At 33.2% G+C, this 27,457-nt stretch overlaps 2 protein-coding genes across 2 annotated transcripts in view; one reads left to right on the plus strand and one right to left on the minus strand.

Annotated features, from left to right (window-relative positions):
• Nucleotides 1-4,836: 4,836 nt before the first annotated feature.
• LOC111055475 (actin-binding protein IPP) lies at nucleotides 4,837-22,360 on the minus strand. Its single transcript, XM_039436312.1, has 11 exons — nucleotides 21,746-22,360; nucleotides 21,108-21,252; nucleotides 20,469-20,607; nucleotides 17,882-18,047; nucleotides 17,468-17,617; nucleotides 16,436-16,629; nucleotides 14,904-15,069; nucleotides 14,093-14,190; nucleotides 13,367-13,449; nucleotides 12,348-12,568; nucleotides 4,837-8,174 (listed from the first exon to the last, which is right to left on the minus strand). Exons 1-11 carry the CDS (start codon nucleotides 21,953-21,955, stop codon nucleotides 7,944-7,946), a joined length of 1,803 nt encoding a protein of 600 aa, XP_039292246.1. The 5' UTR covers nucleotides 21,956-22,360; the 3' UTR covers nucleotides 4,837-7,943.
• Nucleotides 22,361-22,601: 241 nt separating this feature from the next.
• LOC111055474 (rotatin) overlaps nucleotides 22,602-27,457 on the plus strand; it is a 44,926-nt gene continuing 40,070 nt past the window's right edge. The window contains exons 1-4 of the mRNA XM_039436621.1: nucleotides 22,602-22,796; nucleotides 23,665-23,852; nucleotides 24,457-24,728; nucleotides 25,528-25,753. Coding sequence (XP_039292555.1) covers nucleotides 22,763-22,796; nucleotides 23,665-23,852; nucleotides 24,457-24,728; nucleotides 25,528-25,753 — 720 coding nt within the window. The 5' untranslated portion in view covers nucleotides 22,602-22,762. The remainder of the gene's footprint in view (nucleotides 22,797-23,664; nucleotides 23,853-24,456; nucleotides 24,729-25,527; nucleotides 25,754-27,457) is intronic.

Genomic DNA, 27,457 nt, shown 5'->3' on the forward strand with positions numbered 1-27,457 from the left:
CATGGTTTTCATCTCACTTGAAGTAAGTAACCCATTATAATATTTAAATTGTCTCAATTCGAAGAGTGCTGGTCTGAAGGCTGATATCTCACGTGTGTGGACCAAAACACAAATATCTAATTTCATATTTTCGGCATTGAGGTCGTTGCACAGAGATCATTATGTACTGTTGTGCACTCAGTATTAACAGGTTTCATTCAAATAATCATTACCATGTTGTCATACAGACAATCAACCGCGTGAAAAAGTTGAAACCCGCTTGCTTTATTTGTTACTGCGATTTTAAAGTATGGAAAATATGAGAATACTAACGGGTTACAACATTTTTGTTCAAATGGTATAGCTAATAAATAAATGTTTACTGTTTTTTGTATAAAAATACAAAACAATATTTTTGGCGTGGCTGGAATAAGAGAAGCCTTGTGCTCCAGCCACGAGTTCTAAGTATTTGAAATGCTGAGAAAACTATTACAGCAATTTTGGTTTACTAAAACAATAACAGAAACGAAAATTGTGAAATTATGCTGAAATGAAACGTTATTATTATGTTTGTTTCTGTCCATAATGTGAACCACATTTGATGGTCACAGATAGACAAGTCATTAACAATTAAAGAAAAAGAATGCACTCAAGGCAAGAGCATGCATCAAGTAAAATATGTACCGCTCCAAAGCAGCACTCTCACAACTGAAAAACTCATTCTGAGGTGATCCTCAAGGAACAGCCTCAACCTTCTCCTCAGGCTTGCCAGTGGCAGAGTCCCCGCTGTAATGGGTTGCTTGTTGATGATCCTTCCCACCATATAAGCCCAACTAACCTGCGTTCTCCCAAGCCTGCAATACGAGAGGACGAGTCTATTCCTATTACGGCTATTATGCCCATGGACATCACCCCTTGTAGGCAGGACAATCCAAGTGCTAAATAATTACACAACCAATACAATCTTAATTAAATTGAAAAAACAAAACAAACTGAAAATAATTTTAAGATACAATCTGAATACAGAGATATTACAATATCGTAATCATAGATGGTATGATCAGACAGACTAATGATCAGTTTTCAATTTTAAAATAATAGTTTTGCTTCACCCATAATTTTATAAACTAATTTTACTTGGTTTTAGTAATTTTCTCTTTGATGAAGTCGTCCGGAATTTTATTGATCAGTTTATTGCTTTAATACATGAATTGACGTTTACAGGACGTTAAAAAAGTGATATTTGTGTTGAAAGCATTCAAGTTCTTTGGTCTTATAAGGGATAGTACGAGGAGTGAACAAATATATATTTTTACTAGCCGTCAGGCTCGATTCGCTCGCCATATCCGTCTAGCCAGGGGGCTAGACCCCCTAGTCTAGCCCCTACTAGGGGCTAGTCCGCTCCCTGGACCCCCGACTGGATCGTCCAAGAATGAGATCAGCAGGCTCGCTTCGCTCGCGTGCATTTTTCATTTGAGCATTTTTATCATATGTTAGGACGATCCAGTCGGGGGTCCAGACTAAACGTCTGGCTAAACGGATATGGCGAGCGATGCGACCCTGACGGCTAGTAATATAATTTATTCCCAGGAATAGCTCTGATTGAAGTAGCAGTGCCCAATCAATTTTTCCGCGATAAATGCATTTCAATCTTCAACTTGGTGCCAACCTAACAAAGTCAACTCAAGTTAATGCCAACCTGACAAAATTATTAATTTAGTTACCAGTTAACAACTGTTTCGAAGAGGTACTCTCTCTAGATTATAGTTTTATATTAACATATGGTATGGACATTTTTCAATTATAATTAAGAGAATAAGAAGAATATACATGCTAAAAGACGAACTTTAAACCCTTAAAAAGCCCCCCTTAGAGTTAAAATATCGCCAAAAGATTTCTTAGTGCGCTTCTAAAGGGCCAATGAACATACCTACCAAATTTGAACGTTTTTGGTCCGGTAGATTTTTAGTTCTGCGAGTGAGTGAGTGTCATTTCGCTTTTATATATATAGATTAATGAGGTTACTAGTGTAAAGTCTGGGTCTTCCAAGCGCAGCTCTAATTATATATTCTGGATAGTTGAAAGTTTGTTAAAAGGTGTGTCATAGGCTGCTCCCCACTCCCCATACTTCTATTTTATAATGGAAAAGTGAATGGGACAATAGACCAGTCAATATAGACATAAAAAGGGGGTGTGCTTGCAATTTATATTTTAGTTCTAATTTTTAAATATATTTATTTGGGCACATAAGAGAAGTCCAGAATCAATTTCTTCATGCAAAATTTCCTTGTGCTAGATACCTAATGGCCCAAAAACCCCGTATTTTCGGCTCATTTTCCATCCATTTTTGCCAAATTTCGTGATCGTACAAAAAGATTTGCTCTCGCCTTTTTTTTAGATAATAAATTTCTGAATGAAATGAAATGAAGAAATTGATTCTGGACTTCTCTTATGTACCCATATAATATACTGTATTATAAAATCAGAACTAAAATATAAATTGCATGCTCCAATGTATATAGTGACTGGACTAGAATAAATTGTTCTAATAATGTATAAATCTTTTAGTTGGTTTATCCTGTAAAATATAGTTATTAAATATTTTAGCTTGAAGCATAGGTGATGGTTATGAATATCCCATTTAATATTTTGATCGCCTATAACACCTAAATATTTTATTGAATTAACTCTCTCTATTGGTGTGCAAGCGCAGTTAATAATATTTTTATTATGAGAATGTATTGTTAAGCTCAAATTTTCTGGCGGCTGGCCACTTCTATTGGGAGAAAACGTTATATATTTAGTTTTATTTGTATCAAGTGTTAAAATATGGTTGTTCAACCAGGACTTGACTATTTGAGAGACCTTGATTAGCAAAATTAAATGTTTCATTCTATGTTGAGCCTGTGAAAATTAAAGCAGTATCATCGGAAAATGAAAGGGCAATACCATTTGGAATTTCCAGTCTCAATAATTCATTTAGGTACATAGATCAGAAAAAGTAAAGGTTACAGAACTGTTTCTTGTGGTAGTCCAAATTCTTTGATACTCTGAATATCTGTTTTATTGTTTAATTCAAGAATTTAGATTCGGTCTGTTAGATAACTTGCAAACAATTTACGGTATTTGATGTCCCAACATTACTGAAGGTAATACCACAAAGGAGAGATATACTCGTAGTTTTTAAAAATTATCCAGTTTTATGCACAATAATATGAGGCCTAGTGATGGTGCGGCCCCTAATGCTGTGCACCACGCTTTTGGAAACCTTTTGACTGGTGACATTTTTAAAGTATTTTGATTCGATTACTATCAAGCTCCCTAACTGGAACTAGTCAATTTCTTAGGAAAAACTTTCTATATTTTTATTTGCGATATAAAGTTGAAGTCTTAAGGAGATCCATTGTCGAATTGGGAGCAAATAGATTCATGATATTTTGAGGATACATTCTTCAAGAAATTGAGAATCTCATGACATATTTGATTTTTCAGACTATCAATTCTAGCGAAATTTATTCAAATTTTAAAGGATAACCGCATCCAAGTTATTTGAAGATTATTTTTACAAAATTGAATAAATATTACATACGGTAATGAACTACCGTACCAGAAAATTTTATCTCATTTATGAAAATTTATTATTAGATAATGAGTAAATATATTTATCAAAGCTATAAAATATTATATAGGGAGGTGGTAACTGAGAATCGGCAACCACGTAATCCCCACTGACTTAATAACGAGAATCTCACTTTAGGCTACGATATAATAAGCCTTTATTATAGGGTAGGTACCGTTATTCCCTTTTCTGTGGTCATACACTGCAACATTTCAGCTTTTGGATTAAAGTACGGAATCTTCTTGGATTCTGAAAGTCCATTATTTTAATGGCACTCTCACTCCCAGTCATAGTAACAAAATATGATTGATGGTCGATACACATGATATAAATCAAAATATAAATATATTTGTGAAACATAACAGAAAACACTTTACAGTTTTATAATAATTATTAATTAAAACAGGAAACACACCACATAGATAGATTAAAAATAAAAACACTTCGATAACTGTGCTATCTTCGTCGAACGTGCAGACAGTCACGGTCTCTGCGACTCTGCACGGTCGACGAAGATAGCACAGCTATCGAAAATTTCCGATTATAATGTAAGTTTTTAGTGTTTTTAATCTATCTATGTCGTGTGTTTCCTGTTTTAATTAATATATTTGTAAATATTTACAAAATATGTTGGAAAATTCCCACGAACCTACAGAAACTCGATGCAGCCATTGGAAACGGACATATGTTGGAAATACTATTGTTTACATCCATTATAGTCCATACAAAATTACTTTTGACTTGGAGGAATATGCGGCGCAGAGAAATGGAGTGTGATCAGCCAATTACAGTGATGAATAGTCATATAGGTAGAAGCGCAGTTGCCAATTTGACTCAGTGCTTCCAGACAGGAAACTTCGTATGTTATCATGAGAACATGAACACTCACTAGAAATTAGAGAACGCTGGCCGGTTTAGAACGGCAACATCGCGCCGCTATATCCCCACCTTTCTCTGCTGCGCATGTTCCTCCAAGTCAAAAGTAATTTTGTATGGATTATTTGCTTGCTTAGGACCCTATACTGTAGTATGTTCAATACCGTAGCAGTTTTAAAAAATTGATAGCTTGGATTAACGGGTTTGTGTTATTGAGACTAGGTACTTTATATTTTTCATGGCTCTTATAATTTATTAACTGATTGTTTAAAATGCGCACGCTTTCAATTTATCTGTCCAAAGTTGATACTTGAGACAGTCCACACGATACACCACCTAAAGTAATAAAAATAAATTATGACTACAGAATATTGAGAAGTTTTATTCGTTTTATTAGGTACAGCATGAATAATGTAATGATTTACAATACATATACACTGCAAATAGCACAGTGAATCTCGAGCTATTTGAATATCATGTATCAAGTACAAATACATTGTAAAATGTCTGGGTTTTAACAGTACAGTTTATTTACAGTAAAGTATGGGTATTGCATTATATTATAAAAATTGAAATCAAGATAAATTTCACTATGTGCTCCGTCCAATTCGTAATACAATACCTATTTTACAATTACAGTCATACAAGCTATCGGGTGAGAGATCAAGATTTGATTTAAAATCATATAACTGAATGGGATTGATTAAGATGGAGTCAATTCTTCAACACAGATCCATTAATTTGGTCATTTAGCAGAAAATTATAATAGGTACAGTATTAAAATTCAGACTTATGTATAGAATAGAAGATTTTGTTACTCGGAAACATCTTTGAGAATGAAAAGTGTTACACTTGAATCATTGCGTTTCAAAAATAAAAAACAACCATGTCAATTAAGAATAATAGGTACTTTAATACAATAGCCTTTGACCTGAAAAATAAATAAATACTATCATAGCTCAAGGTAAACGAAGATTTCAAATAAACATAACATAAAATATTATAAGAATTGTTATAGAAGATAAAATCATATTTCAAATTTCTAGTAGAATTACTTCTTTGAGTGTTCTTATAAAATTTTCAATGATATAATTCCATGACTTATACTAAGCTCTGATCAATTGTGCAATCTTTCATGATTCAGAAACCTGGAGTTTGAAGAAGTGAGTTTTTTACCTGAATTTGAGTCTTGTACCACCGAAAGATATCTTGTTCAAACGTTAAACATATCGAACTGTATGGGGTTTTATTATTACTCTACATACTACTAACTTATTGAGTAACCTTATAGCTTGTTTTTCAGACAATGAACTAGAACAATCTATTAACCTATTAATGACCTGATATTTTGGGTCAAAAACTCTTTGCAACAGATTTATATTTGAAATAATTTATAAAACTAGTTACAAACATATTCCTATTTATAAAATTCATGTACAAGTAATACTAAATCAATGTTATGTGTCATTATATTATAAGTTTATGGATTGTCAGCTACATGATGAAAATAATATTGGAATGAAAATTCGAAAGAAGATTCATTTGAATTAATATGAATACAGTACTGTGAGTTACTAGCGACTTGTTGAATGTACAGCCTATATAAAAAGGGATATATTATAAATATACCTAAACTGTAAATTAGTCATCACATTGATGAAAATAGATATTATTAAAGAACTAAAGAGAAAATAATGATAATATATTATAAAGATTATTTGGATAATAAGGCTGTTAAGGTATTTATAGTAGAACTATAGAACTTAGTTTATACAATATGGTAATAATTTTCCGTCAAGCATCCATATTAACAGCTCAATAGCATCCATACAATAAAATAGTTTATTCTGTGTACAACTCATTAAACATTTTTAAACTTATTTTTAACAACAGTTCATAGAAATTACAACAAATCTATATATATAATACTAAATATAAGCGTAAAATACTGTACTTGTGCAATAAAGTAGAGTAATTTAGTAATATGATTTAAGTCTGCATTTATGTTTCGTTAATTGACTCATTATGAATAATTAGAGCATAGAAAAGATAACTACAATATTGTTTCATAGATGAGGAATACTGCTACATCAATTTCGAGTTTGCAGTGGTTGATACAGACAGAGACAGTATTAGCTAGTAGCCTACTTGATATGCGAACAATATTAGTAATTGTCATCAGTAACTAACCAATCAACAATTTAATTGCAGTACAGTGTTGCCGAATTTAACTTAGTTTTCAGTATATGATTCCATTTAAAATGAATATAGCTATAGACTAGGGTTAAATATCACACTATGTATTTTTGGAACTGTGTCCAGAATAAACAACATAGTTTAGAAATAACATTCTTTAAAATAATAAAATTTATTTGAATAAATATCATAATTAATATACTATAATAATCATAATAAATAATGGTGGAAATATTGAAAAAAATAAAGTTATTGGTTCAAAATTTCAAATATGTAATGGAATTATACAAGGGAATTAATAGAAAATAAAATTTGAATTAAATACCAATCAAACATAACATTTTCTTTGGTGTACTGTAATTCAATCACCAGTCTTTACTATCAATCAATACATAAAAATCAAAGATAGCAAGGTTTGTCCACATCTTGATTTAGATTATAATATGGAGTTTAATCTGCTTAGCAATTAATTATCCAAACAATCTATTTTAAAAATAGTCAAGTTGATAAAAAATAACGAGGTAGTATGAAATAATGAATTATTCATGAACATATATGCAGATAATAGAAAAAATGTGAGCTGCTGATCTGCTGATAAACTTTCGAAGTTCACAATTATGAAATTCACGAATTTATTATTTGCACATATTAATAGAATAAGAAAATTCACAAAACTCAGCCAATGCTTCAAGTATTTGTTATAATGTTGTTCCACAATAAACACCAAATTTACCTGTATATTAGAAGACTTGCAAATCTAATAACAGTCAGTGTCAACGTTTTTCTGTACCAAATAACATAACGGTTTGTGCCAAAACTGATATTTTCTGCCGTATATGTGAAGGCTTCATTTGTATTTTGATAAATTTATTTTCTTCAGTTTAAAAATAAAACATAATGATCTTACACTATGCAGCAGATTTTTGAGAATGCTTGAACAAGCTAGGGCAGCCAAGTTTGTTAAATAGGCGGTTCAAACCAAGCGGCGCTTTGCGTTGCAGTTGGCTAGAAATATCATGAATGTTATACCTTTGTTTGTAGTATAATCTATTGGTGAGGAACTTTGAAAAATAATTGTTTAGCTTCACAGTGATGTAATAATTGTTCAGTTTCACATGCGCCATATAATTGATCGGTGAGGAACTTGGAAATAGTCAGTTATTTTACATCATTATGTTGCATTACATTGGTGCAATGTTGCATCACATTAGCACAAAGTTGCATCACATAATGTCGCATCATAATGTTGTTTTGCATTATCACGTGACTACTATCACATGACCAGAGCACCAGCCTCGCTGCGACTCTCGGGCAGCGGCGGACAGTCGTACCAGGCGTTGGAGATGGGATCGAAGCGCTCGACCGAGGCGATGGTGACCTGCGCGCGGTAGAAGTTGATCTCGTGCGTCTGGTCGCCGCCAATCACGTAGAGGAACCCGTTGGCGGCCGCCACTGCCGGACTGCCGCGCGCCACTTTCATCGGTGGCACTTCGCTCCAAACGTTCTGCAATACACACACACACACACACACACACACACACACACACACACACACACACACACACACACACACACACACACACACACCACACACACACACACATTCATTATAAAATGAATATAAATATTAACAAATTAAATATTAAATATAACACACACACATATTCTTTAAATAGAATTTCAACATTCAATATAAACAAAAAAATACATCGACTTCATCGATTTTGTGAAATCATTCAAGTGAACTGTAAGCAGGCGCCTCCACCAATTATGTAAGCAGGCTGTGTAAGCTAGACGCCTCTACCAATTATGTAACGGTGGTGGGGAGACTTCCACTAAATTATGTAAGCAAGATGTGACACTTCCACTAAATATGTAAAGGGGGAATGAAAAATGATAACAGAAAGAGAACAGAATAACTAGTACTTTAATTAATTGGTACTTTCGGTTAAATATGCTTAAAATATGATAATATTAATTTTGACTATTCAAAAGGTAAAATATAAATATATAAAAAAACACAATATTAAAGTGAAATAAATAGGAAAGCTACTCGCCTGCTGCTAATGATTCAATCTTTGTGGTTATGAAAATTAAAAAAAAAGATCTTATCAAGTAAACGCCTACCTTTTTAAGATGGCTTCCCCCGTTGGCATTCACTGGTTGAAACGCGATTTTACAGTTAGTATTAAAAAAACAAAATTAACTGAACCAATGAATAGGTTCAGAACCTGTCTCCCTTAATAATACAATTATTTTTAAACTGCCCGATCTGTGACAGAATAACTGTATTATGAAACGAAACAAGTCTATCCTTTTTCACTGGATCAGCCGGACTTTACTCACAGTCCCAACTAACAAGCTCTGCCCCAAAAGATAAATTTTGGGTATTAATATAACCTCAGTCAATGCCAAACATGAAAGCCATCTCGAGTACATATTTCTATCTATTGCACAAGCGCACGTTTGTTATTAAAAATAGAAAGATGCTAACGTTAATATTGATAACACATAAAATAAACAATCTTTCTGTCGATGACAAAATGATTATTCAAAGACAAAATACTGTTCATTGAACTTTTAATCTAAAAACTCTAAAATCCTGATCAATATTAATAATTTTGTGGATTCAAGTGAAATTTTCAATATTTTTTGTGATTGTGATGGAAGATTTTTGTTACGATTTGTATTTTAAAATTAATTAATCTGATAACTTCAAAATTGTAGTAACTTAGATACATTTTTTAGAATCAAAATAGTGTGTGAATTAAGTTATCATTTACATAACCTTAAGACTGTGTATTCCAAATTAAGGTTTAGAACAGTTTTGGGCGAATGCCTTTTGTTTTTACCTTAATTGTATTTGTATATGAATGAATAAATAAATATGAGATTGATATATATATCCCATTCCTTATTAAGACATATTCTATTTTATTTTTTCACAATATTGATAGATACAAAAAAAAATCATTCTCAACTGTGAAAGGAACAACAGATACTGTGAATGATGACTATGATTAGAAGAAGCCCCCTGTGGGTTGGGGGAGCATTGAGTCGATCATCGCACTCAAGAATGTGTTGAAAAACACAATTCACCCACATCATCCATGCTTGTCGTAGGAGGCGACTAAAATGCACCTCAAGGCAACTCCAGAAGTTGCCTTGCCTTCAAACCCACGGGATCTGCCTCATCAGGGCAGTTTCGGAGGGGCAAAAAGATAAACCCAAGAGACCAGAGATGGGTGAAACTCCAGGCATAAATGTGGATCAAGAGGCTGAGTCGAGGTTGGCCGGGCGCCGGCGCCCTAGAGGCAGTTTGGCGTCCCCTCTCTCAGCGGAAGGACCTACAAAATGGCCAGGAGTGGAACTCACGTAGGTCTCGAGGACTAATCAGTCTGAAGAGACTGCCAAGCATATATCACACTGGATTGCGACAAGGATTGCAACCAGGTGATGAGTGGAATGTTAGTATAGGGAGAAACCCCTGGTTCTTGTAAAGGACATAGGTATTGGTTTGCCTAACTAACATATTACTTGGGAACACAATAAGCTTCGGTTGACGTGTGGGGTTCTTTGTAACTTTGGATCCTTGAATCCGTCTCTTCAAAAACAATAAACAATAAACAATGATTGGAAGAATATTTCCAAGGATACTTGACCAACAAATGCCATGTCAAAAACAATAACAGAAAGCACTAAGAAATTTTTCTTAATTTTTTGCATAATCAATTTTCCAAATTTACAGGGTGATTCATAATTATGGTAAAATAATTTAATACGTGATAGTAGAGGTAAAAATAAGAAAAAAAGTTCCTATAATAGCGAGCTATACAGGGTGAAAGATTTCGCCCGGAATTCAGTTCCTCTGGTGAAATACACCGATGCTGAATTGTTTGGGGACTAGTTTTTGAAAAACTTATGCTGGATTCATATGAAAAAATATCTGAAAAATTGAAGCTGGAAGCTGTAGTGTGAGTAGTTTTTGAGAAAAAAGTTGAAATATGCAAAAAATTCAAGTAGAAAAACATAGACTTCTACGTTTGATGCCCAATAACTTTCTTTAATGACCAGTAAACAAATAATTTTTAGCAATAAAAATTGTAGAGAATTTAATTCTGAAAAGAATGATGTAAGCTGTGTAAACAAAATTTAAATAAAAGTTGGATAACATGTATTCTTATGTAGTACATTACACCACAAAATTTGCTGTTTTATGAGGAGAGAACAAATAACTCATAGGTTGTAGCTGATTGCAAATAGAACATTGATTTTAAGAACAGCTGTTCAAAAACAGCTGATTCATTTTGTTTTAAATAAAAAATATTTAAAAGAAATTATCAGCTGAAAATTATTTTCAGAAATATTTTAGTTCACTGTTGAACAAAAAAACAAACTGTAAGTTAGGCCTACTGAAGCCGCGCTACAGTAGTTTTATTCAATTTTTCAGATATTTTTCCATATGAATCCAGCATAAGTTTTTCAAAAACTAGTCCCCAAACAATTCAGCATCGGTGTATTTCACCAGAGGAACTGAATTCCGGGCGAAATCTTTCACCCTGTATAGCTCGCTATTATAGGAACTTTTTTTCTTATTTTTACCTCTACTATCACGTATTAAATTATTTTACCATAATTATGAATCACCCTGTATATTTGGAAAATTGATTATACAAAAAATTAAGAAAAATTTCTTAGTGCTTTCTGTTATTGTTTTTGACATGGCATTTGTTGGTCAAGTATCCTTGGAAATATTCTTCCAATCATTGTTTATTGTTTATTGTTTTTGAAGGGACGGATTCAAGGATCCAAAGTTACAAAGAACCCCACACGTCAACCGAAGCTTATTGTGTTCCCAAGTAATATGTTAGTTAGGCAAACCAATACCTATGTCCTTTACAAGAACCAGGGGTTTTTCCCTATACTAACATTCCACTCATCACCTGGTTGCAATCCTTGTCGCAATCCAGTGTGATATATGCTTGGCAGTCTCTTCAGACTGATTAGCCCTATTCACCCTGTATAGCTCGCTAATGAAGCGTTTATGGATATATGTTTATAGGAACTTTTTTTCTTATTTTTACCTCTACTATCACGTATTAAATTATTTTACCATAATTATGAATCACCCTGTATACTACAATATATTTTTTCAGTATTCGGGATAGTTGATAACATCTAGTCTGGATTTTCGTTTAGTAAAAAAAGTAAAATAAATGTTAAAAAACATAGATTTTAGTTTTTGTTTTATTTCGTCAAAAATTACAACATAAGCAATACTTCAATTCAATTTCCAATTGACTGTACTTGGTAGTAAATGATATATCAGGGATTTAAGATAAGATTGATTCTTTATTGATTCATATATTAAATAAATCATAAAAATGTTGGGGAGAGGAAAAATAAGGTAACCTTGTGCTATTCCTCTCCCAAATTTAGATAATGTTACACATAGTCCGAAATAGGTCAAGTCTTGTAGTTGTTCACTTCACAAAATTTTCAGTCCTTTATCATTTCCACAAAGTAGATTTTTAAATTTAGATGCTTCAAGACCAAACATAGAAGACATATTTTACACTTTTATCACTAAAATAGGATTTAATCTGGAGTTTCATAATATGAAATGAACATTAGAAAATAGAATATTGTTATTGTTGAAAGCATTGACAGGACTCACATGCTCGAAGGAGTATCGCTCGACCGACTGCAGCACCTCGTTGCGTTTGTTGGTGCCGCCAACCACATACAGGTACCCGTCGAGCACGGCCACGCCCATCTGCGAGCGAGGGGTGAGCATAGGAGCCAGGGCCTGCCACTCGTTCAGCACCGGGTTCAGACTCACCAGCTCCTGGATGTGGCGGCTGTCATGGGTGCATCCGCCCACAAGGTAGATCAGACCTGCCACCAAGTCATTCATCAATTCACTAATCCCAGATTCAAAAATAGAATAAGTTTTTCATTAAATTATTCTTTAGAACATCAACTAAAGAAGTATATGGTAATAAATGAGATATTGCATTTCATCAAATACTGCTGAATATTTTTTTATTTATTGATTAAATGATACACAAATCATTGAAATGATTAGGAGAGGACCATCAGGCACAGCCCAAAACTGTTCCTTCCCCGAATTTTTATTCATACATCAAGTAGCCTAGTCCAAAAGTAGGATCTGTTTCATTCACTTTTGTACACGAAAATCCAAATTCAATGCTTTCAACCACGTCGAAGACTTCTGCTACTTCTAATGACAATAGAGTGAATTTTTAGTAGTAGCTCTCATCGAATTTCATTTTTAGCGGTTTACCTTGTAGTAGATGAAGTTTACGGGGTGATTGACAGGATTCTATTTGGATTTTCGTTTAATAATTAAAACTATAAAATCTTTATATACGCATAACTGCATGATGAAGTTTTTTATTCTACTAGAAAAGCTTTAGATAAGCATAACTGCATGATGCAGTTTTCCATTTATTATTTATCTAATAGATAGTATCTAATGAATTTATCTATTATCTAATGAACAGTATTTTGTCTAGGGTCTAAATCATTCATCAATGAAATAAGTTACATAAACAGAAAGGAACTCACGAGTTATAATCAATAACTACATACATGTATAATCAGAGCAATAATTATAATATTACAGTTTCTGATTTGTAAATAACTAATACAAAGTATTTTTGGAAAACCTACCCTCATAAGAGACAACTCCCATGCTGAATTTTGATAAAGGCATTTGTCCATACAATTCCCATTCATTTATTACTGGATCATACCTGTAATAACAATACATAGATACATTACCGTACTTAGAATAAGAAAATAAGGACATTTTTGAATCAAATCAATAAAACCTGAAAGTGTTGTTGAACCAAAACATGAATTGGTGATTGGATTTTAGATTGTGAATTGTTGAAAATACCAAGATCAAATAATTTATTCTTTGTACATACATTAATGATTCAACTAAAGGCAAACCCTAAGTTTTTCTTTTTCAACTTTACATCATAGGTAGAAATTTAATAACGTTTGGTTTTTTTATTTTGACATCCTAATATTTTTCATTGTAAAATATCCATCCTAAAATTTGGAATAGTAATAATTTTAAGATCTATATGATCGAATCTGATCTATATGAGCTGACGGAGTGATCCGTGGTCTAGTGGATAGTGTTTGCGTAGCGGCCTGCAGATCCCGTGTTCAAACCCGTTCATCACCAAGAGTTTTTGACCAGATCACTCCCGTGTTATCGGATGGGCACATTAAACTGTCGGTCCCGGCTGAAGTGTTACAGTCGTGAGTCCCATTGGCGGCTTAGATTCTATATTCAGGCGAGGTGGAACATCCCCGCAAAGGGACTCCCCACCATCAAAAGCCATTCGAATTTACTTTCATTATATATGAACTTTGAGTAGTTACCTTTCTATGGAGCCTCCGATATCATCACCCACCCATCCACCTACGGCATACAATACTCCGTCCAGAGCGCACAGTCCAAACTCACATCTCGGCACAATCTGCAACCAATTTTACAACTTGGGACAACAATCCAATAAAACATACAAAATAAAATTAGTATAGAAATGTAGAATTAGTAAAGGGAAAGGGCTGAATTTATTGGGAAAATTACATTTGATATTGTCGTTCGTAGCAATGTCTGAGGCAGTTTCAATGTTTGCTGAACGTTAGCTTATTCTATTTTGATTATGTATTACCAAAGCATGCTAATATCATAATATACAGTACATTGGCCCCGTAGGTATGCCTATAGTTTTTCACCAATTGTTTTCCAATTATTGTTACTCGATGATAGAATAAGAGTTTGTACAAAACGACGTCAAAAGTCAAGTTACAAGCAGTCAGAAAATCAAGGAGACACCATCTACAACTCCCTCCTCTATATTAAATAAATTGGCCGTGAAAAATGTACGCACATTTTAAAAGAAACCTCAAAGTTGAATAATTCACACGAAGTTACGTATCTAAATTAGGGAGAGAAATAGTTTTGGATTAATTATGTTTTTCCTCTCCCATTCATTGTTTTGTGCATGTGTGAATGAAATATGTAAGCAATCACTATGTAAGTTAGAATTAGACTGTCTCCATAATATACATCAGTAACGCAGTATACATTCCGTTCTGAGCGTGAAATGCATTCTTAATATAGCACAAGATCATCTCATATTAAAATTTGAATACAAATCGAAATCAGATTGGATATTGTACGAACCATGCAGGGCATTGTCTCCCAGGTGTCATCACAAGGACTGTAAACCTCGCCATTGGCCATTATGTGAGAGTCCTGCTCTCCGCCCACCACGTAGATGCGACCATTTAGCGCCGCTACGCCCGGCAAAATACGTCCAATGCCCATCGGCGATGCTTTGCTCCATTCTCTGTTCAATCATCAATAAATAATTCATAAAGATTAATCCTTCAAAGAATTATTATTATTATAGGTAATAGTATTTCATTATTATCCAGGATGGAAAAAATTAAATTAGAAAGAAGGCCTTTCAGGAATTTGAAAATAAATAATGTGCTTTTTGCAAAATAAAAAGAATGACACTGATTATCTTATTCTGATTAATGAAATTTCAAATTACATTTCCAAAAAGAATATCAAGAACAGCTTACATACAGGAATCTTAATAAATTTATGATTAAGATTTGTGAATTATGTGAATTACGAAATTTGACGAAGATTATGCAACAATCCAAGATATGAAACATTTTATCATAGGTACAAATTTCAGAAAATTGTCCAAAAAAGTGAAATAAAGATTTGAAAGCATCAATGTTACGATTAAATCGAAACAGTTTATAATCAAGTGACAATCTAGTCAACAAGACTAATGACTAGCTTTGTCTAAACGAGGAATATATACCAGAATGGTCAAAACGACTTATTCACAAGCATCATGTAAACTAAACTAGGTGAAAAACATAATATGGGGAATCCTGTCAAGTTGAAAGTAAAATGTAGTTGCTTGGTTACGACCGATGCTTCGTATGATTCTAGTATTTGATTGATAGGTAAATTCTTAATTTCAACTAATAAACGTTCATAGATACTGGCCGAAGACCGTAAGTACTAACTTAGTTTACACGGAATCAGATCAGCTAGTGATTTAATGAAATAAATGCAAGAAAAGCTTTATTTGATTAAATAACTGTTCGGATTGCCATTTTGTAAGTTAGAATATTTATTTTATCAATCTGTATTATTTTATGGCAAATAAATGAATTTGAATTTGGATTAGCCTTCAACTTACGGTTAGGACTTAGGACCGTAAGTTCTAGCCTAGTTTACACTGAATAAGATAAGCTATAGATTTAATAAAATAAATGCGAGCAGAGCTTAATTTATTTAAATAGCAGTTCAGATTAGCCTTCAACCAGCTGTAGAGAGTAGAATGTAAACATTAGATCCCTTTTTATTTGCGCATTCCAGTCTAACTAGGTAACCATTCTTAATGTTAAATAATGAACGTTCATAAATACTGCCCGAAGACCGGAAGTACTAATCTAGTTTACACTGAATCAAATAAGCTAGTGATTTAATGAGATAAATGCGAGCAAAGCTTGATTTAATCGAAGAGCCGTTCAGATTAGCCTTCAACTTGGAGCGTGCACATGACTCTCAAGAGTATTAATGTGAACTTGAGATTCCCTTTTGTGCTCCTATCTCAAGGCGAAACTCAAACGAAAACTTGTAATAGAAACTAATGCATGTCTGAGAGTAACCTGAGATTCGCTCACCCTCTGAAAGTGTCATATCGCTCGACCGACTCGAATGTGCATTCATAGGACTTCGTCCACGAACACACCAACTCTCGCTTCGAGCCGCCAATCACGAAGATGTCTTTTTTAGCGCACAGCCGAGGGTTCGAGTACAAAGGCACTAAGCTGCCTTTCTTTAGTACAAAGTCTTTCTTCACCGATCTTAGAGCAATCTGGGGAAAATAATATTAATATAAGTTCATCATACTGTATTATATTACAATCTATGAAAGCAGAATAGATATAAACTTATTATATTATAAATATCAGAATGTGAAATCGAAGTTCGAAGATCTACTTGATTGATTTGCTGCATTTATTTACTTGCAAAGAGGGGATAAGGAGAACAATATAATTGAATTTGGAGAGATGAAACGAAAATAAAGAGGATTGACTTTATGCTTTTCGTCATATCAAGGATTAAATCTTTGGATTATAAAGCAATCAGTTAATATACTCGGCTACGTCCACAGCCACTTATTAGGTAAATCTTAACAGTAATAATTATTAAAAAGAGAAAATAATGTGATAGCCTAAACTTCTTCTATTGTGTAATTTATTAGAATGAATTGTGCTAAATAAGATTATACTTAATATTCATCGAGATCAGTCACCTAATTCTCCTTAACATACAACTAATAAAGTCTCTTTGCTACTAAATGGAGAAGTTTCGTTAAAAATAGATAATCCGAACAATAATTATAAAATAGTGCGAAAGTGACACAGGAAAATTCGAAAAAAGTACCTTAGGTGAAAAATTGACTGTTTTCGGTTATAAAGCATCTTTCTAGAATAGATTGAACTTAATACCCAACAAATATTATATTCGTAGAGAACTAAAGCTATTTGGAATATTCACAATGAGATCTAAAATATGTTTAACAATCAAAATAGCTCATAGGTTAACTATGATATTTCAGTCAGGACCGCCAATTTATCAACTTCATTAATTAAATATAGTTATGTTATTAAATTGTGTTATTTATGTTATATTCAAGTTCTGATACTTACCTTTAAACTAGCGTCACTACATTCAGTAATAGCTCTCTCTAATACACATCTTGAGAGCAATGGTATCCTCACATGAGTTAGAATTTCAAATACATAACGTTTCCTTAAAGTAGGATCATGCTTGATCCATCGTATTGCAGCTTGAAATACCTGTGGAATAAACAAAAACTTCAATAAAATATTTGAGGAGGTAGAGCGGGAAAACAAAGAACAAACAATTCTTGCCTTATATTTTCTTGAAATGAAGGATTCTACCTTCTTTACTTTTTTATTTAAAATAGTTCGTTCTTATAGTGTAATCTGATAATTTTCTCTTGCTTCTTTTCCACGGGAATAGGTAGGAAGATGTTTGCTGATGATATACGTATTAATTTACTGAGCATATTTAATAACATGAAAAATACCAAAACACACCTGAAATTCAGAATCGACCTGAAGCATCTCACTAGCTAGGAAATCACACAACTGTTCTTTGGGCAAATCGTAGAACTCCTCTTCCATGCATATCCTGGGGAAGTTTGACAGGATGAAGTTGAAAGCTAACTTTGCCAGTCCAGTACAATTGTGGCCTTCGGCGAACCTGCAAATCCATGCAAATGGATTTAAGTTGCTAAAAACTTTAGTTTTTGGATTTTAATTGTAATAAATTAATCAATATGAAACAAATAGTCTGTAATGAATTGGATAGGCTTGGATAATGATTGGATATTTGAAGCACACGTAATCCAAGCCGATAGATGTTGAAAATAGAACACATCATAGAAAGCCATTATATATTGTTCTTCATAATCATGTTTTTGGAGAATAAATTTGAATTGAATTCCAGATCTCAAACTATAAAAATCTGGTGTGGTACACTCACACAACTTTCCTTGCTCATATTTGAAACTACGATCAGACTTCTGTATATGTGTATATATAATTGTTTTCAAAGTACTTTTTCTTTGTGTGAATTGTGAAATTCGATGATTTTTTTAGTCTTCATTTTTTAAAGTCGTCAAAACAGCTGTTCTACAGATGAAATATCTCGACTATGTGTTCTTTTTATGAACTGCGCTACCTACCTACCTCATGCACGAGAAGGAGGTTACTAAGTCCATTTCCCAAGGATGGGGTGGACCCCCCATTGGTTTCCCAGAAAGGAGACTCATGCCAGTTGATAGAGCTGATAAATAACTATACAGGGTATGAATTTGAAAAAAATCGGTCAAGTTATTTTTGAGAAAATCGTGAAAAACATGGTTTTTTAGTAATTATCCGCCATTTTTCTCAAGAATATTACGGAGCTCATGGAGTTTTCCCAGAAATGAAACTCATGCCAGTTGATAGTGCTTATGAATATCTATCCATGGTTTAAATTTGAAGAAAATCGTTAGAGCTGTTTTCGAGAAAACGGTGAAAAACATGGTTTTTTAGTCATTATCCGCCATTTTTCTCAAGAATATTACGGAGCTCATGGAGTTTTCCCAGAAATGAAACTCATGCCAGTTGATAGTGCTTATGAATATCTATCCATGGTTTAAATTTGAAGAAAATCGTTAGAGCTGTTTTCGAGAAAACGGTGAAAAACATGGTTTTTTAGTCATTATCCGCCATTTTTCTCAAGAATATTTCGGAGCTCCTGAAATTTTTCCAGAAATGAGACTTATGCCAGTTGATAGAGCTTATAAATAGCTATCCATGGTATGAATTTGAAGGAAATCGTTACAGCCGTTTTCGAGAAAACCGTGAAAAGCATGGATTTTTAGTCATTATCCGCCATTTTTTCCGCCATCTTGAATTGGATTTTATTGAATTTCTTATTGTCGGATCCTCATGGTATAAGGACCTTAAGTTTAAAATTTCAAGTCAATCGGTTAATTAGGAATGGAGTTATCGTGTTCACAGACATACACACATACACACACATAGACCAACACCCAAAAATCATTTTTTTGGACTCAGGGGACCTTGAAACGTATAGAAAACATGAAATTAGGGTACCTTATTTTTTTTTGGAAAGCAATACTTTCCTTACCTATGGTAATAGTGCAAGGAAAGTAAAAATGGTACTGGTGAGGCTTGGGTAGCAGTAGTAGAAAGAAGAGAGATAGAAATTCATATCAGTAGGTAATAAACTAAGTTCAAGTTAATAATCCAGAGTATGCCGTAAGTTACAGAGTATGTAGCACATCTGCTACATGCAAATTTTGTAGCCATCTTCAGAGTCTTGGTCAATGGGCATGCATCAATATTGTCCTGCATTGTTTGCTCTTGACTACGAAATTCACAGGAATACCCACCCCATCAATACTCATTTTTGACATCTTTCCTGTTCTGAAAAGGTCAAGACATACCCACACTATAGTCCGGCCGCTGTGAAGCAACACGTAAGTATAGATAGAATTATATTACAGAACAAAAACTGCCCTGTTTTTTCTCTAGAAATTACAAGGGCATGAATGGTGAATACGGGTTTCTAGTTTTCAACCCATGTGCTGAAATTTGAAAGGAAGGAGAACCGCAAGACAAAATCGAGACTGCGGCGAAGACAACAGAAGTAAAAAAAAAATATCTAGGGTTCCGTGTTGCTGCTTACTGCGTCCGAACTAACGACAAGGCAGCTCGAAACCATACATCCTTTCAACTCGATAAGCGACTTTCTCTTCATATCTATCTGGTACATTCTGCCAAGCTTCGCTCCACAGTGGGATGGTTATTTGAGATTTTTTGGGTTGGGAGGGGATCTGATATGAAGGTTTTCTAGATTTGAGATTTAGCTGTGCTTAAAAATCAAAAGCAAGTCAATGTGCATAGAGTGTTCCGGCGGCTTACAATCCTTTCTCATCTGCTGACTTCTGTGATGTTATTGGTCTATTGGTAAGAGAAATAAGCCAATCTGTCTGTCTCATTAAGTATCCTATGTATATTACATTGCATTAAATAAAACACGGAAAATGATAAATTTTGTTACTTAGGAGTTTGCTACAGTATAACCACGATTTTTTATCATTGATATTACCTGTATATTCCGACGGCATTAGTTGGATGTAGTTCTTGCTTGAGGAATTCTGTGCAACCTAACACAACTTCATTCAGCTCTAACATATCTGCTGCTATGATTATTTCTTGTACATTCTCCTGAGTAATTTCAATTTCACCTGAAAGTAGAAATGGATTGAATTTTATTGATACAAAAGCACTATTTCATATAAATTTTGAACAAATGTATAGAGTTTAAATCGTTGGAGTAAGCAAGAATAAGAATTATACATTATGCATATCTATGATATTTTTCAATGTTTAATAAACCATCCAAAGTCTTTTGACAGAGATTATAATACTACTGTATCTATGATACTACAGGAAGATTGATATTATGAGTGAAAAACAGTAAACAATTGGTGATTTTACAAAGGTTTCCGAGTCCTGGATAATGGTTTCCTAATTTTTTCAAAGTTTTTATTGATAACCTTTCTAGATAATTAAGATTGTTAAAGTTTACTTGATAGACTATAAAGTGAATTCTAGAAATAAGCTGAGACAGGCAATAAGAAACACAGTGAAATATGGATCAAAAATGTTAACTTTGAAAAACTTATTAATAACATGGAATAGGTTTAGATAAACTTTGTTAAATACTTCAACTGGTTCAACATACCTGTGTATATGAAATCGAGAAGACTGCTCAGTATATCAGGCTGAATGGTGTGAAGTTCTATGGTGTCCTTTTGCTCTTCAATCAAACCATTTGAAAACATGGCTTGGAAGTAAGGACAACTAGCTGACAAAATCGCACGATGCGCCTAGAAGAAAGTAGACCAACATTAAATTCAATGTTGAAAAAATGGGTAGTAGAAAAAAATTCCTAACTCCGCCTAGTGGGCTGAAGTATATTTAGATTTAACTACATAAGGAGGAGACTGATTCTGTGTCTAATAGTAGCGAAATTGAGAATTTATTTGCTGCTGAATAAATTGTATACATCATGTTCTTGGAAGTTTTTAAAAAAATTAAATTGCTAACCTAAATGGCAATTTGGACAGAGTAAGGGATAAAACGTTCAACTAGAGAATAGTGTCACAAAAAAATTTACTAGAACTGATGTAAGTTAACTTAGGTGTTAAACAACAATACCAAATACTTAGTACCTTCTGCATAAATAAAATACTAAATAGATCTCAGTAAGTTGATTTTGATTTCTAACTTAATTCTTCAAGCTTCTCTGCTTCATTGATATTTATGATTCATGTTTTGAATTCTTTATGTAAATAGTATCATTTAGGACATAACACCTACCTTCATTACTTTTCCTCCAGCCACTATTTCAACATCACAAAATTTATTACTTAATCTCAATGAATTAAAATGCTGTAAAACCTTCAACGGATAATGCAAATTTCGATACAATTTATCTACAGTTGATTTCGCATCATTAGTCAAAGTTGTCAGGGTGAAAACAGGCTGGGATGGTGCGTTATTGTCACTCTTTGGTTTCAAAGGCGACATGGTTCTGTGCGTGATCTGTGCAGACTTTAATCTACTTTTCAATAAAATCCGATGGTGCGAATCATTTAACAACAATTTAGGCCAATCATTGACATTTGTTTTGAAAATTTAGAAAGCGTAAAGTAGCTTCCTGTTCACTGTCATAAGTGACTCAAAAAACAATTGTATAATAACAAATTGCTAGACTGCTCCAGTTCCCAAACCACACCTATCGTATCCATTTAGAATAAATAGAATATTTGCACACTGTATGTGAATGAAGAATGTTACAATACTCAAATTAATCATTTAATTAGATCAAATACTAAAAACACTCAATAATTTCACAGTAAAACTAATACTTTTATCAGATTTCAACAGACGACGAACTACATAAAATCTATGCCATGTATATTAATTGACTGTTTACTATCGATATCTGTCTTGCCAACTCGAGTTATATTAATTATATTTGCAAATTGAAATCAATATATTTCAGCTAATTGATCGAAAATATCATTAAAAATTATATGAATGATGAATTTTATCATTTATCAATGAGAATAATTCAAAAAGATCAATTTATTCCAACTGAAATCAAAGCTGTCAAGCATTTGATATGTCAAGGTAACATTAGTCAGCTGATCAAATGTTTACGAAATACAAAATATTTACGCGGGAACGCAAATTTGACAATCGTTTTTCGTTTTTGAGCGTGGTTTCTTTTTATAAAAAGCAAAGTTTGATTGCTAAATAATGATGTCAAAATTAGAATTTTTAATTTTTGTTGAATTTGACACAAATTTAATCTAAGTATAGAAAATAGCAATGACTGATTTATCCGTTCACATCTTCAAATTGGGTAAGAAATTGATCTTTATAGGTTATGGTTTGAGTATCTAAAGAAATTTTAATTTAATTTGATTGTGAAATTAAACAAAACATCTTACACAAAATGAAAACATCTATATTCCTTCAAGGGAATTGCTTTTTCTTGAGATCAATTTGCCGAATTTTCTAAATTAAACCTATAAATATTAGAGATGGAGTTGTTTGCAATTAAATTGAATTTATTGCTCTAAAACTGTCATCTTGTTATAACTTAGAATAAAATTGAATTGTTTGACCAGGTCTAGCACAATAGTTGTAATTGAAATCAATAAATGTTTCTTTAAATTCAATAAATGTTTCCTTAATGCTCAACTCCTTGTTTTAATTTTCTAATTGTTTAACTAGTCCTAAAATTATCAATAAGTTGAGAACGGTATTTAAAATATTTGACCGAGCAAAGTGAGGTCTACGGTTTGGCATTTCTCTTAAAGTTTGAATGCTTAAATGTTATATGTTGCGCATTTAGGGCGAAACGCGGAAATAGATTTTCATGAAATTTGACAGGTATGTTTCTTATTTAATTGCGCGTCGACGTATATACAAGGTTTTTGGAAATTTTGCATTTCAAGGATAATATAAAAGGAAAAAGGAGCCTCCTTCATACGCCAATATTAGAGTAAAAATCAGACTATAGAATTATTCATCATAAATCAGCTGACAAGTGATTACACAAATGTGTGGAGAAGCCAGTCTATTGCTGTATTTCCATAAGGTCTATAGTTTCAATCAGGTACTTGTGAATGAGAATACTGCGTGAGGTCTACTGTTCACAGAACTACTAGTTTTATACTTTTCTCTATGAAATATACACAATTACTGTACTCATAACTCTTTTTCAGGCCATGAACTCGAAGAGATCAGGACTCGGTCTCTGCGTAATTTACTTGGTAAGTTGGAATGTGGGCTACTAACAACATCAGTCTTGGTGGATCAGGACAAGCTGTTCGAGAAGTTGGTTGACTGGTTCTATTTTGACAATGCTCCAGAAAAATTGTCTGTTTTGAAGTTGATTTATGAGCTTTTGAAGGTAAGACACCCAAATATGGACTTTTTATTTGTCACTTATTTTGGTATATACCGTAATTATTTAAACAAATTTATCAATCATTGCCGGTAGCTGTTTATTTTAATTCCATATAATCTCTAGACTTGCTTCTACTACATAACATTATCTACCAGCCTACATCCTGTCTTTTTTATTAGCTAGTCAAATAACTCATTTATAATTTGAGTGAAAATTCATGATGTAAAAACATTCGAACTCACAAATTCTTTCTTGTATAAACTAAGAATTGAAGTGTTATTGTGAGATTCTTTTTTCAACACTTATTGTAAATCGTTATTATTAATATTATAATATCTACTTCAATTATTGATTATTATTCATTGTATGTCTATTAAAAATTACTTCTATCCACTTTTTCTACAGGAATTTTGACAAAAAAATAGGTAATGATTCCTTAACATGACTTCGAGTGATACAGATAGATTAATTTTGGTTATAACTTGCAAAGAAGTTGAACAATTAATGTCTGCAATGTTTCATAAATAGCTCCTTAGATTGTCGAAGAAAATTATTTGAAAATGTTTACAATAATATATAATTCATAATTTTTAAAAAATGATTTCAGGTAAATGGTGCAGTTAAACTATTACTCAGAGCTGATCCTAATTTGAAACGTCTTGATGCAATTAAATTTGATGACAACGACACTCGCTCTTTGTTGAAGAAAATCAACGATATTGTCAAACAACATTTGGAACACAGGCACACAGAACCTGAGAGACTGCCCGATGCCTCTCCTGAACCACCTCCAATTGTCATTAACTACCGAGAGTCTCCGTCAACTTTAGCTAGAGGAACGCCGTCAGTTCCTATCTCAACACAGTGTCCAACTGCAAGGTATATTTTCCAATAAATATTTCTATTGTTGTCTTGTTTAACGATTTTCTTGACATATTTCCCCCTACCCTTACACACTGACGTATAGTAATCGTAGAGTTGGGTACTTCTGTAATATTAATAAGAGTTCAATAATTTATTGTAAAGTGCACAGTTGCATATCCATACTTTTTCACTAATAAAATTAAACTTAAATTTTAAAACACTTATGAAGTGAAAATGCATTTACCTTTGATAGTGACAATCGTTTCGACCTGGTGTTGGTCATCATCAGACTTAACGCTAATGTCAAGGTTATGTGTCACACCAGGTCGAAACGATCGTCACTACCAATAGAAAGTGCATTTTCACTTCATCAGTGTTTTAAATTCAAGTGTAAAGTGCATTCTGTGGAATAAAGTGATATTTTGTTGTTGTTGACTTTTACGGAATTGAGATTTGAGGTGGGTGTGTAGGATTATAACATCCTTCTTTCTTCAATCGCCATAGGTAATGGACTAGAAGAGGAAGTAGCTGTCTGTGAGGACGTACTTTTCCTATAGTATACATTGCTACGCAACGTGTATTTTGGCCCTATTTCAATATTTATTCATTCAAATTACATTGTAAAGTCAATTTAAGGGTCAACCAAGTGAATTTCAAATTATGTATATCTTTTGTCGATCTATGTTTTGTGACTTGATTGCTCCGTCTACTACAGGTAAGTATAATTGAATATATCTTCAAATAAACGTAGAATTAATTAGTTTTTTGAAATTGTTTGTGACTTTAAAGATAAATATAAATGTGTTTTGTTCAGGACAAACGATTCTTCCTCGAGTGGACTAACACTAGAAAGAAGTAGCTTTCGAATCTGGATTCTGCCCTGGCAACAACTCATAAAGTCAGACGTCAACGTTCTATCAGCCGTTGAAAGTTCATTGAGTAATTATGATACAATCGAACATTCTTGCAATTTCTTCGCAAATGTCATGCTACAAGACTTTCCAGTGGAGGTGTTTCTCCAACGCCAGGGCATTATTAAGGTAGGTGGTTACAATTTATGGCACATTTACAGTATTAAGTTCAAGAATACATTAATTTATACAGGGTGATTCATATTTATGGTAAAATAATTTAATACGTGATAGTAGAGGTAAAAATAAGAAAAAATGTTCTTATAAACATATATCCATAAACGCTTCATTAGCGAGCTATACAGAGTGAAAGATTTCGCCCGGAATTCAGTTCCTCTAGTGAAATACACCGATGCTGAATTGTTTGGGGACTAGTTTTTGAAAAACTCATGTTGGATTCCTATGGAAAAATATCTGAAAAATTGAATAAAACTAGTCTGGAAGCTGTAGTGTGAGTAGTTTTTGAGAAAAAAGTTGAAATATGCCAAAAATCTAAGTAGAAAAACACAGACTTCTACGTTTGATGCCCAATAACTCTCTTTAATGACCAGTAAACAAATAATTTTTTGCAATAAAAATTGTGGAGAATTTAATTCTGAAAAGAATTATGTAAGCTGTGTGAACTAAATTTGGATAAAAGTTGAATAAAATGCATTCTTTTGTAGTACATTACACCACAAAAATTTGCTGTTTTATGAGGAGAGAACTAATAACTCATAAGTTGTAGCTGATTGCAAATAAAACATGGATTTTAATAGCAGCTGATTTATTTCGTTTTAAATAGAAAAATATTTAAAAGAAATTATCAGCTAAAAATTATTTTCAGAAATATTTTAGCTCACTGTTGAACAAAACAACAAACTGTAAGTTAGGCCTACTGTAACCGCGCTGTGTTTTTTGTTTAATCTATTAACCAGTCATTTGTAACCATTTCACTTTGCTTTTGTGTTATTTGTTAACTTTTTAAAAATTTGCAGGTAATTTTAGACATTATTCATACTCCGAATTAGCTGACATGCATGGAATGGAATGGGACACTACTGACATCCATGTATGCAATGGGACACTACTGCAATAGTACTGAAGCAAGACGTTTGTATCAAGAGAACTTTCCTAACCGAATATGTCCAAGTTTTCTGCCACTATTCATCAACATCTGTCTGAAACAGGTTCTTTGATATCCAAAGAGCACATTTATGCAGGCAGACCCCGATCTACTATGACTGTTGAGTTAGAAGAACAAGTTCTTAATGAAATTTATGAACATCCAGAGAAGAGCACGAGAGAATTGTCAGTGCAGTTTAATGTCAATCAATCTATTATTTGGAGGATACTAAAAGAGCAACAATTACATCCATACCACCTCCAGAAAGTTCATACTCTATTGCCACAAGACTGAATTCCCCGTGCTGGTATTTGCCGATGGTTTTTAGTAAAACTTGCTTACCCAAACTTTTTAACAACCGTTTTATTTACCGACGAGGCACACTTTACAAGAGCAGCTATCGTTAACGTCCACAATCAACATATTTGGGCAGATGAGAATCCTCATGCAATCAATCCTAATCGTCCACAACATCAGTTTTCAGTAAACATTTGGGCAGGAATCATAGGAGATCATCTACTTCTGTTCGAGCTTCCTCCCAGGCTTAATGGTATATAATCTACTTAAACTTTTTGAGAGAGGAGCTATTTATCTTACTTGAAGATTTACATCTTCAGTTGCGCCAAAACATTTGATTTATGCATGATGGAGCTCCAGTACACTTCAGTGTTGGTGTTCGTGAACACCTGAATCACAGCTTTCCAAATCAATGGATAGGCCGAGGTGGG

This window comes from Nilaparvata lugens, chromosome 10, assembly GCF_014356525.2.
Source record: "Nilaparvata lugens isolate BPH chromosome 10, ASM1435652v1, whole genome shotgun sequence".
NCBI classification, from domain to species: Eukaryota; Metazoa; Arthropoda; class Insecta; order Hemiptera; family Delphacidae; genus Nilaparvata; species Nilaparvata lugens.